Source organism: Rhinolophus hipposideros (assembly GCF_964194185.1).
Source record: "Rhinolophus hipposideros genome assembly, chromosome: 17".
Taxonomy (NCBI): Eukaryota; Metazoa; Chordata; class Mammalia; order Chiroptera; family Rhinolophidae; genus Rhinolophus; species Rhinolophus hipposideros.
The window spans coordinates 15744283-15757208 of NC_138063.1; the positions used below are offsets into that span (position 1 = coordinate 15744283).

Here is a 12926-nt window from a genome sequence, read left to right on the forward strand (position 1 = left end):
ATTGGTTATTAGAGATAGGTCTTGTTTTCTACAGAATCTTGGTGCCTCTGGTATTGTTTTCTCATGGTATCCATCTCCTGCTGCTATTTCATGAACTTCCAGGCTCCCACCGGTGAGCTATTAAAAAAGTTTTCATGACTACTTCCCACCTCTTTAAAAGATGCACTTTTGGCCTAAACGATATTTTGCATCTTTGGGAAAATAAGTTTGCTTTCCTCTAATAAGACAGAGATCTGGCAAGATAATTGAAACTGAAATCTAGCACTCTACCACTGTCGTGTATAATTGATATTTCATGGGGAGATTACAGTTCAGACACCAAAACTGTTTTCTGTGTCAATGGGTGTCTAATTGCAGTAAAAGCCCATCAACTTTTCTTTTGTGTTTATGGAAAAACATGAAGAGAAAGAGAAGAGAAAAGTAAAAGTTCCCAAGACTTTTTTTCTTTGTTTCATTCTTTAAAACACACACACACACACACACACACACACACACACACACACAAATAACCTATGCCTTAATAACAAAAGAAAAATTTTGAACTAGATGCATTAAAAGCAAACTTTCATTTTGATAATACCAAAATGTTTCTAATGGCATATCTGGTTTTGTGGCATTATCACTAGGTCTGGAAATTGATAACAAGTTTCCTAAATTTCCCATCCTGCACTCTTTTAGAAGGATTATGGTAGTAGAGAAGGAACTAAGGTCTGAAAGCCTGTTTTGAAGCAGTTATCTCTGGAGATAACATTAACAAGGATTGAATAACTGCCAAATGAAATTTAATACATTTTCCCATCCATGAAATAGGCCTCTTAAATACAACAGAATAATTACTTTCACAATACTCCCTGGAAACAAAGAGAGCAGAAACATCGAATGTCTTTTTTGTTTGTGGTGTTTGTTGTCAGCTTGAGGATCAGGATAAGGATATTTACCAGGATGCTGTATGCCTCCCCACATAAAAACAGCCTTGCCAACAGCCGCCTAATTTGAAGCTGCATATCTTTTAAATCTGTTTATGTTGGAGGAGTTGTGGCAAATATTAAATTTTGTAATTTAGTTAGACATCTTAGCCTTGGCCTGAGTTGGTGAACTATGACGTTTTTTCCTCTATGACAAAGAAAACTAAAATGATTTTCATATCCATAGCTATATATATATATATACACATATATATATATATATATATATATACATACACACATACACACACACCCAAGTATACACACACAGTTTTGAAACAAAGATCCAGGAAATAAACCCCTGTTGTCCCTTAAATCTGATATCTATCCAATCAAATTGTTCAATATTGTAACAAGTTTTCTGAGTTCAAAATCTGTTTTAGTCCTCTAATTAGATGTCCCCTAAGTCCTTAACCATTTCCGGCCTTAGCTTGCTTATTTGTAAAATAATGAATTTTGGCCTACCTGGTTTCCTAGTGTCTCTAAACCCTTACACTCTGTATACTGTGATTGAAAAGTCCTTCTATTACATCAGTCCTTTCCTCAGAAAGTAAGGTTATTTACAATTACACGGTGCTTACATGATTCAAAAGAAGTAATGCACTTCTAAAGTTATCTGATTATTCCCAGTGATAAATTACATTAGCACAGGAGAATTTAAATAGCTGTGTTGGAACTCAAATATAACGACCTAAGATGCAGTGTAACTTAGATACTGGGACATAGGGGTCATGACTTAAGGGCCTGTGGAAGGGGCAGCCATGTTTGGACCACATGGTCTGGACTTCTCCTCCTCTTTGGTAGCTCATTGGACCAGGAATGGAGACAACTGATCCGAGGGTGGCCCATTCATAGAATGGCCCATGTCTGCTTCAAACTGGTGAGCTGGCCATCAGATGATCTTGGCATTCTGAAGTCAAAAATACTGATACAGAGACGGAGTTAGCCACACATACAGAACCTGAAAGAGTGTAGCACAAGATACCATGAAGGAAAAGTCCAGGCTAGAGTCAGGAGAGGCCAGAAGTGGAGAGAAGCAGAGGTACCAGCAGAGGGACTAGGGAGGCTGGAATGGCTCTTGAGAGACAAGGAGTGGCTCTTGGTCCGGAGTGTTCTACAGGTCCAAATTACAGAAATATTCATAATAAAGCTCTTTTTACTCGAGCAAACTTGAATGAGGCTCTGGTTCTTACTATTAAAACTGCCCTCACGAAATTGATCAGTGCACAAGAATGTCACGGAAGGTCACTAGACGCTCTCGGATGACAGGCGCCACATCCAGGTTATTCACCTCTGTGTCCCCAACACCTCACAGAGGGACATGCATGGACTAGATTAGTAAATATTTGTTGAATTAATAAATGTACTCTTTGATCAATTAACAATTATTGAATAATTTTTAGATTTTAGTTCTTTTACTTTTAGCATAAATATAACTAAAACCACATTTTATGTGATTATTAGAAAGCTCTTAAAGATTGCAAAAAAATAATTTACAGTCAATATTGATAAAATTAACTGTTTTCATAGGCTGGCTTTCAACATTAAACTATTGCTTATCTAGATGAAAAGTCAATCAAAATAGGGCTTTAATGAAGTGTAAATTTTCTTTAAAAAAGGGAAGCCACCATCCTTAGAATCTATGTGTGGATAGAAGGAATCACCTTTCTATTGTGTGGAAGGTGGACAAATCCTGACCCTTCTATATAGATGGCAATATTGGTTCCTCCGTCTATTTCTGAGTTATTCTAGTGATGGATTTGTGCTGGCCATCCATTGTCTGTCTTTCCTTGTCTCTTATGTGACCAGAAATAATATTTCTGAAAGAGAGTTAGTAAGACATGCTGTTTGTAGCCAAGGAAACATGTAAAGCAAAGCTTATTCTTCAGATTGGAATGTTACTTCACAGCTACAGGCAATGGAATTGATCCTAGAGAATGAAGGTCATTACCACAGGATCTGGACCTATTATCAGTCATTCGTTTGACCTGGAACACACATAGTTTACAAGGGAGGCCTTAAAACGTTAAGGATAACTTTGCCCCCAACTTCTTTTATGGAAAATGACTGATACATTATTTGAGATGATCTAAGATGATCTGTAGAAATATATACAATGAGGTAACATGTATGGCTAAAATGTAAGCAAAAATATAGCTGGAACAACTGTGTTCTCACACATTTAGAATATTTAAGATGTGACTGTCATTGTGCAGGAGAAAGATTTAAAATCAAATGGATGTGAACAAAGTAGAGACAGAGCATGTGAGGAAGGTCATAGGTCAAGGCAGCCTGAGCTCTGGGGGACCTTGAACTGCACAGACCCTCATTGTTGCGTCCAGTCATAGTGCAACACCAACTATAGTTATTGCATGCCAATTGTTTTGCACATTGCTTCTTCTTGCAATACACATCTATAACTTCTAGTAGTATTTTCTCCATTTTGGATTTCAGTAACTTACCCATGGTTACACAGCTATCAAAGAAACCAGTCACAGTTAAAATCTAGATTTTGTTGACTCTCATATGCTTTTTACTGTCTTTCATACCGCGTTTCCCCGAAAATAAGACCCAGCTCTAATGTGTCTTTTGGAGCAAAAATTAATATGAGACCCAATATTATATTATATTATATTAATTATATTATGTTATATTATACTCATTCTTACATTAAAATAAGATTGGGTATTATATTATATTATATTATATTATATTATATTATATTATGTTATTATATTACATTATACCCATCTTATATTAAAATAAGAGTAGGTCCTATATTAATTTTTGTTCCAAAAGATGCATTAGAGCTGATGGTCCGGCTAGGTCTTATTTTCAGGGTAACCCGGTGGCAGATGAGGTAAAGAAAATATAAAGGTAACAGGTTGTGAGTTCTTTCTCCCTCCTGTAAAAACTAATCTCAATGTGATCCAGATGGGGGGAAAAAGAAATTACAGGATCAATGTTTTATGTTTTAAATGAAAAGCAAAATATTAACCTTAAATTACATCATAGATGACGACAAAGAAGATTTGAAAGTTATAATAGAATGATTCTAAAATAGTAGTATGTACCTCTGCTGTGTACAAATCTATGGCTGCCTTCAGTGATTCCAACTTAGAATCATCCGTTAAATACACTGGCAATACAATTACTGGTATTGAATCAGCACTAAGGTAAATATTTAGGTTAACATTGATTGACAGACGTAAGGAGCTACCATTTGATCAACGCCTGTAACATTCATGCTTACAAGTTGACATCTTAGATTGAAAGGATAATCGATTGAAGCAGTCTTGTAAATGCACAAATTTAAAAATGGCAAATCAAAACCGGAATGTAAAATATCTATCACTCTTTGTTCAGATGGAAAATAAAAACATATACCAACAGTGAGTGAGAAGTGGTTGAACTGCGTGGTCAAGGGCTGCCGATAAGAGATTAGGCTTCAGTTAAAATGAAAGACAGCAGTGATATGGCAGTGGTGTTACATATGTGAAAAGGGTTTACACTTACTCCGTGGAACTCCAGAAATTGTAACTAGAACCAGTGGGTGGAAGGTACAAGGAGACCGACTTGTGGTGACAATGGAATGGACGGACTGCTTTGGGAGATAATCAGGGTCTCAGGACGCATGTAGCACCCACCTAGAAGCTAGATAACCACTGTTCAGAATGTTCCGGGAAAGAGCACAGACCACAGGTGGCATACAGCACCAGGCTCCTCAGATCTCACATCTATACTTATACTCGTGGTGCTCACGAGTCTTTAAATCCTTTACTATTCTTGCTACATTTTGAATCTGAGCAATTAGTATAATTTATAATGACCCTTCTTCCCCTACCCCTGCATTATTTCCTTCTGTATTGTTCTGGAGTGTAAATGTGATACTTTATACCAGCACGTGCTTTTGTTCAGTTCTGTGAATGTTACTGTTGTTTCTTACTGTTGTTGCATTCTTTGGAAATAATCTTTTTAAACATTTGTTACCGAGAGTGAAGATTCTCTTTTGTGGCTTGGTATTTGGGGCTGGAAAAAAGAAATAAAGTTTTTGATTCGTAGCCATCTAAATTCATGGATAAATGTTTTCAGTGTTAGATCCATTTTTTTCTGTGTAAATGTTCACCTAACAATAGACTAAGAAATTAACTACTTGGAAATGCAAACGAAAGTGTAAGCTACTCATGTTCCTCCTGGTTTGCAAATGCGTAATGGTTTTGCTTTAAGGCGTGTGCTATAAAGTTAGCAATTGCTGTCTCAATGCCATGAGTTCAACATCTCTAGACCCAGAGTAGGTAGTAGTAGTTAATAAAAAGCTCAGCAGTATTTTTGTCAGACCAAGTCATCATGCTGTACCCTATAATTTTATTCTTGGAAGCATAAAGAGTGTTTACAATATGGTGTCTTCCTAGGATCAGAATAGTGAGAAAAAAAAAATGGAAAAATGTCCAAACATCTTTGCATGGCAATGATGGCATTACTGGTGTGTTTAATAAAACCTTTATTGGTACATTTTCCGGTGTGGTGGCATTGGCAGAAACGGTCCCCCTTTGGATTTGGAACTCAGCAGCTGATGAAATACAGTAAACATTAATTTGGAATGGGCTGCCAGTTTTGGAAAGCCAGGTGACATTTTATTATATTTGTACCGAGCAGGGGCTATGTCCCATACTGCTGTAGCTTCCGCTGTCAGAGGCTTAGCTGGCATTATGGAAAAAAAAAAATGGCAGGCCTGAGAATCTTATCCCCTGAAATGAAAGTCGAATGCCAAATTGAAATTCCTGTAGGATTTCCGATAGCAATGGGGGAATTGAGAAGCCCACAATTAAGCATATGGGCATTAAGATAATTGTCAGATCTGTTGGCGGACATGATAGAAGACAGATGGGTACGAATCAGTGCGCTCCACTGCAGCACCCTGGGAGACAATTTGACGTTTTACCTGCCTGAGCTACTCTGCCATATTTGTCACTGAATGTACAGCACAGCATCTTACCGTGAAGTGTTTTTGCAGGGGACTATAGGTGAGTATGTGGTCCTTCAGCGCCCTCTAGTGAAATGCATTTGGGAGTTTTGTTTTTCAAAGGCCAGTTCTTCCTTCATCAGGTCCTTGCTACCCCTGGAAAAAGCCGTCGCACTTCTGGTTCCCACTCAACTTTATGGCTCCTCTCACCCTTGCAGGTTGGGGCCCATCGTGAAGATGGCGTGGCCCTGAGAGGCAGCCATTCTCTTGTGCCAAACCAGGTTCCGGTTCCACAGCTTCCTGTCCAGTCTGCAACCTCCCCTGATTTGAACCCACCCCAGGACCCTTACAGAGGTAAGTCCACCTCAGAGGGCACTTCTGACCTCACTTAAACAACGATAGATGTAGTGTTGATCCCAAGCTTACTTGGCATTCATCCCTCAGCAAGCACTGGCAGAAAACCAAGAATCAAATTTGGTACAAAAATTGTAAGTAAATGGGAAAGTATTTAGAACATAGCCAGCTAATTGTGTTTCTTCAGTAACTGTTTTCCTCAAACATCCTCTGAAATTGTGGTACTATTTCAGCAGGAATGAGACAACAGACTGATGAGAGGAAATTTTATTTTAGCTATTTCCACATTTTACTCATTCAGGTCCTCTAATGTGGTTAGTTGTAGCCTGAAAATGATATTTCCAAATGAATAGGAAGGAAGGAAATTGTTTTTGTTGTTAAAGATTGAAGGAAATGTAGGTACATTTAAAAAAAAAAATGGAACTTGGTTGGATGACTTTCACTATTGAGTCATGTAGGCCTGTAACAATTGCCTCATACTACTGACTGCAGTGGGCTTTTCATGACCCCTGGAAATTGAACTGCAGGGACAAGACCTGGGTCCCATGCTCCCTGTGTTCACAGGCTGGCCAGGTGACTAGGACACACTTAAATAACATCTTCTCATTCCCCTTATGTTTAGTATAAAAAATGATAACATTACCACAGGGATATGTATGAGCATTTCTTCACCTGTTAAACACGGTACTAATCTGAGTGTTAATTATATGGAGAGTAGGTAGGCCTCCCATTTTATCTGACTAGTAATAATTTGGCATACCTTCCTTTTAGAGAGCCTTTGGACTTTCTTTCTCTGTCCTAGGTCAGTGCTGCTTGAACTTTAGTGTGTATAAGCGTGACCTGAGAGTCTTGCTAAACTGTGGATTCTGATTCGGTAGATCTGGTTTTCTGCATGTCTGATGGGCTCATGGGTAATAAGGAAGTTCCTGGCCCATGCACCAAATTTTGAGTGACAAGATTCTAGACCACATAGATAACAATTACAAGTAGAGGACAATACCCAATAGACATGCTTCTACCTAGAAATAAATGATCACATTACGTTTGAGTTTTAAAATGTATTGTTGAGCAATGAGAAAGCTAGAAATTTCTTCGGTGAGCAGCTATCTGCTTTCCATATGTACCATTTTCAAACGCTGATTACTCTTTAAGGATAAGAGAAGCCTAATTTCAGAATATCGTTAGGGTATCTATTGAAGTCTTGACTGCACGTATTTAGCATACTCCCTGGGAATTATATTTTAAGGACATTTTTCTATTAAATCATTGCATATGGAAGAAACTCGATATAATAGCTGATATTTACTTGGGTTCTTAATCAGAACATTGAGGTGTGTGATTTTCATGATTATGATTTTCATTGCAATTAAGTTGATGTTTTGTAGACAGTGAAATTACCATCTACTCCAAAAGATTGCAAAATAGAATTTAACCTCAGAGCCAATGCAGGGAAAACTTGTTTCTGCAGGTGCATTTTTGAAACTTCACCAGGGAGCATGAAGAAAGTGACAGAAGGATCACAGTTCAGCAGTATGAATTTTATAGCTGGCACCTCCACAGTCTGAGGTGCACGTGTGTGTGTATCTAGTCTTTGGTGGAAGTGTCACCTGGCCCCTTTTTTTTCTGTAGGCATGCCACCGGGATTGCAGGGCCAGAGCGTCTCCTCCGGCAGCTCTGAGATCAAATCCGACGACGAGGGTGATGAGAACCTGCAAGACACAAAATCTTCCGAGGACAAGAAATTAGATGACGACAAGAAGGATATCAAATCAATTACTAGGTCAAGATCTAGGTAACAGTATATAATACTGTCGCTTCATTTAATTCCTTTATTGGACTTTGATGAAGTGAACAGAACAGGAAGAAACTATTCAGTTTTTTCCTGGCAGGTAAATCTACCGCTGAAAAGAAAATTAAAGGCCAACTCTAGGTGTACTAACGTATCGTTTAAGATACCTGTACTCTAGTGAAGCCTAAAATGTCTTTGCATTTATGAATTTGGACCCGGTGCTAATTACACATGGTAAAAACAATTTGTAACTTACTCAACTGCAAACAGTTGATTTTTTAAGACTATACGTATTGTACCAATTTGGTCAGAAATGTTCTCTCTGCAATATTTCTGAAAAGAGATCTTAGCAATATGGAAAACTCAATTGGTGTATATACAACTGTAACATTTTTCTTACCTTGAACATGAGGAAATACTGATTTCCCAGCTTTATCCTAAACGTGTTGATTATATATAAGACCTCTACCTAAAGTGCTAATTTTTTTTTCCTCCTGGATACTCCCTCCTACAGAAAATACAACTATCGGAAAATAGCTTCTGGTTGGTTTTCTTAAACACATTATTTGATATCTTTAAATTAGAATTTGTCTCCTTGAACTTGAACTCTAATCAGATAATCAGATTTTTTTTGAATACCAGGACAACCTTGTTCTTTGCATTAATTCCTTTAGATTGTTTTTATTTGCAAATTAATGAAGTTGTAGGAAGACTACACCTCCCTTTCAAAGGCTGTTGTTCTCAAGGTTATATCTTGTGTCCTTTAGGAATTAAGAACGTGCCACCTTTTTGTATTGCCTTTAGAATTGCTGAGATAAATTTTAACACGTCCTTCCACAAGTTCAAAAAATGCTGAAAGTTTCTACCTTGTTTCCCCGAAAATAAGACCTAGCCGGACCATCAGCTCTAATGCATCTTTTGGAGCAAAAATTAATATAAGACCCGGTCTTATTTAATAAGACCCGGTATAATATAATATAACATAGTATAATATAATATATAATACCGGATCTTACATTAATTTTTGCTCCAAAAGACACATTAGAGCTGATGGTCCGGCTAGGTTCTATTTTCGGGGCAACAAGATAACTGATACCTTTCCACCATCATTGTAGTTTCCTGCCTCTTGGTCACACTGGTAAGAAATCCCAAGGAGGGGCTTTCATGTCCTTACCAGCTTCTCTGTTAGTCCAGTCAGTTTTGGGGAACTTCAGAAGTGGCTACAACTTATGCATATTAATGGATCCATTGAAGTTTCAGTACATTTTAATTTGTTCTGATTTTGAACGGTCAGTCTTGTGACATTTACTTATGCCGTCAAAACTGTGTGGTAAGGCAGTGCTTTTCAAATCTAGGTAGTTTTCTTTAACCAGTTCTAATTAGTTATTAGCCTGAATACGTTTGGAAAACAAGTTCCCATTTTCAGACCCACTTGTGAAAGGTATGGCACATGTTTGATATGTAAATACATTGCCGAAATTTTTACCTTCCGGACTGGCCCAGCAGAAACTCAACTCTGTTCTTTTTTCACTTCTTACATCCTACCTGTATAGTGGAATGTGGATGTGAATTAATAGTTAGTTGCCTTGATTTCCTTGCCCTCGGCAGAGGTCAAGGTGAAGGAGAGAGGGATCAGCGAAGGACGTGAGGAGGATCAGATGGCAGAGAAAGAGACCCTTTTCCCAATGGTTTGGTTTAGTTGTCTGTTCACCAGCACACATCTACTGCAGACAGTCACATCTGGAAGGGAGTTTAACCTCTGTGGAGATGAGTCAAGTCTTCCAGCATCTTTCTTTGGTGCCTCCCTCCTCCCCTCCCTTACAAATGTTCTTGGCTTACGTAGGCCATCTTTATGTGCAACATGCTTGCAAAACAAGAACATCACTCCCATTTTTGATCGACTGGGGCTCCTCAACCATAGTTGATCCTTACTACAGTTTGGAAGTTACCCAGAGATTCTCCACAGTGGAAGGTTTGGAGCTACATATTTTAAGCCAGCATTCATTAAACGTACACTGAATTGACTGGATGACTTCCCACATGTCTTCTAGCTCTGAAATGTTGCGATTAACATATTTATTCTGTGGACATTTCAGATTCGTGGCATTTTAAAGTTGAGGTCAACCTTCATGGTCCTTTAGATCAATTGTTTGAAGCTCTAGGTTAACATCCTTACAGACAATCACCTCCATGTTGTTTCTTGTATTGGAGAGCCTATTACTGTTGGTGAAGTTCACTTTACTTTTGATATCTCTCATACCCCAAAAATCTCTTGCTCATATTAATTCAAAGTGTTTCACACAGAGTTCTTCTTTCTGTTCTGCCTTCTCAAGACATCTCCCACGCCTTTGTTACATAATTGCCCATGAAAAATTTGAAGCCCTGATGCCATGAAGTCTTCCTTATGTGATATGCTTTCCAGATGGCTCATCACCCTATTTGCCCTCCATTCAAATGTTTCTGATTTCTCAGCCTGACACCCACAAAAAGGAGTCTTGCCTTTCCAGACTCCGCTGGGTCCAACTGTACCTTTAATGTGAATCCTACAATTTTTTATGTCCTCCCAATTAGGGGTTAGCTTTTAGGCTTCATTTTTGACTCACAATGAAGTTGTGGTCATTTAGAACTGGTGGACGTTTTGTCTGGTTTTGTTTATTTTGCATAGCGCATATCAACTCAGGTTTCCCCACCGTGTTTGGGGGATGACGAACATCCATAATGCCAAAGGTCATGGAGATCATGTTTTTCTAACTTACCACAAGGAGAAAATGAACCTCCGGTACCTTAAGGTCCTGAGCAGCCTTCCCAGCCCATTAGTGGTGACACCTGGACACAGCCTCCTGTCTTCACTCCTGTTGCTCCGGGGTCTTCAATGTATGGTCTTCTTCAGCCTGTTTAGTTGCATCATGTGAATTTCAGTCTCTCCAAATGTTTTCTTTCGATCATTTATCTTCCTCAAGTTTCAGATGTCACAGGATGAAAGTTCATTAGTATGGGTTCGCTCTGGACCCTATCTTGAACCTCTTGGGTTTCATGTCTAGGAGAAACGGAGTGGCTTGGGTGTGGGCTGCCGTGGCCACCTAAAGCAAGCTCGAGTGGATGGAAAAATCCTGCCAAGGTCGAGAGCTTGAGATGGAAACATCTCCTGACGACCCTGGAAGCAAACACAAATAACGTTAACTACCCTCTTTCCCCCCACACCGTTAGAAAATGTCGCCTCCCTTTCGTCCCGCAGCAATAACGATGACGAGGACCTGACACCTGAGCAGAAGGCGGAGCGGGAGAAGGAGCGGAGGATGGCCAACAATGCCCGCGAGCGCCTGCGCGTCCGCGACATCAACGAGGCTTTCAAGGAGCTCGGCCGCATGGTGCAGCTCCACCTCAAGAGCGACAAGCCGCAGACCAAGCTGCTGATCCTGCACCAGGCCGTGGCGGTCATCCTCAGCCTGGAGCAGCAGGTCCGAGGTCAGTGCCCCCGGCTCACGCCGCGCGGGGAGCGGTGATGGGCCCGCGGAGTGTGGACGATCGAGCGCGCCGGACGGTCGCGGCAGCTCCCGTTTCCCCTATGGCTAACTTAGAGGAGTCTCGTAACGAAGGCTACATTGTTACGTTTCCCTGCGGCTGGAGCTTAGTATATGTGCTTTACCTGCTTTCTTACACTGGAAAGTGGCTCCGCGAGTTCAGCTTTACTAGTGACAGCAAAGCCACCTCTGCAGAGCGCGTTTCCTAACGGAGAGACGGGGTCATAGCACATGCAGGAGAGTGCTCCCAGCCCTCTCCCACAGCCTTGGCAGTAACTAAATGCTCTGTGCTTCATTCTCCACAGAAAGGAATCTGAATCCGAAAGCCGCGTGTCTGAAAAGAAGGGAGGAAGAAAAGGTGTCGTCAGAGCCTCCCCCACTGTCCTTGGCGGGCCCTCACCCCGGAATGGGAGACGCATCAAATCACATGGGACAGATGTAAAAGGGCAAGTGTGTTTTCAGCCGTATCTGAAATCTTCCCCTTGTTACTCCCACCACGGTGTCAGCCATGACATTTTCCCCAAATTAACAGATTTTTTTTCCTCTTGAAAAAAAGAATTTAAAAATAAAACATCTACTTCTCCTGTTATAAATGCATTAATTTTCCTCTCTTTTTTTCTTCTCAGGTCCAAGTTGCCACATTGCTTCATTAATACAAGAGACCACTTCCTTAACAGCTGTATTATCTTAAACCCACATAAACACTTCTCCTTAACCCCTTTTTTTGTAATATAAGACAAGTCTGAGTAGTTATGAATCACAGACGCAAGAGGTTTCAGCATTCCCAATTATCAAAAAACCGAAAAACAAACAAAAAAAAAAAGAAAGAAAAAAGTGCAACTTGAGGGATGACTCTCCTTAACATATCATTCAGAATGTGCAAAGCGGTGTGTGCAGGCTGAGACGCAGCCCAGAGACTGAATGGCAATCTTTCCACACTGTGGAACAATGCATTTGTGCCTAAACTTCTTTTGGAAAAAAAAAAAATATAATTAATTTGTAAGTCTGAAAAAAAATATTTAATTTAAAAAATTGTAAACTTGCAATAATGAAAAAGTGTACTTCTGAAGAAAACTACATGAACGTTTTTGTTGGTATTCAAGTCAGCTAGTGTTTATAATTACTGGATATTGAATAAGGGAAGCGCGGCTGCCCTAGTAACAAAACCAGCAAACGTCCTGATGACAACGAAATGATGACATTAGCCATTCCTTAGGGTAGGAGGAACAGATGGATCTTATAGACCTATGACAAATATATATATAAATATATATATAAATATATATTAAAAATTTAGTGACTATGGTAAGCTTTTGTTCATTTGTTTCAGACTT

The 12926-nt window shown here is 39.5% G+C and overlaps 1 protein-coding gene across 40 annotated transcripts in view; it reads left to right on the top strand.

The window, feature by feature from the left end:
- TCF4 (transcription factor 4) overlaps positions 1 to 12567 on the top strand; it is a 341674-nt gene extending 329107 nt beyond the window's left edge. For 24 of the 40 annotated variants that reach the window (XM_081078012.1, XM_081077996.1, XM_081077990.1 and 21 more), the window contains 5 exons: positions 6147 to 6282; positions 7912 to 8074; positions 11307 to 11536; positions 11898 to 12038; positions 12219 to 12567. In XM_081078012.1, the coding sequence (XP_080934138.1) occupies positions 6147 to 6282; positions 7912 to 8074; positions 11307 to 11536; positions 11898 to 12034 (666 nt within the window). In that variant the 3' untranslated portion in view covers positions 12035 to 12038; positions 12219 to 12567. The remainder of the gene's footprint in view (positions 1 to 6146; positions 6283 to 7911; positions 8075 to 11306; positions 11537 to 11897; positions 12039 to 12218) is intronic. The other 16 variants (XM_081078029.1, XM_081077992.1, XM_081078004.1 and 13 more) reach the window with 1 other exon arrangement.
- Positions 12568 to 12926: the final 359 nt, after the last annotated feature.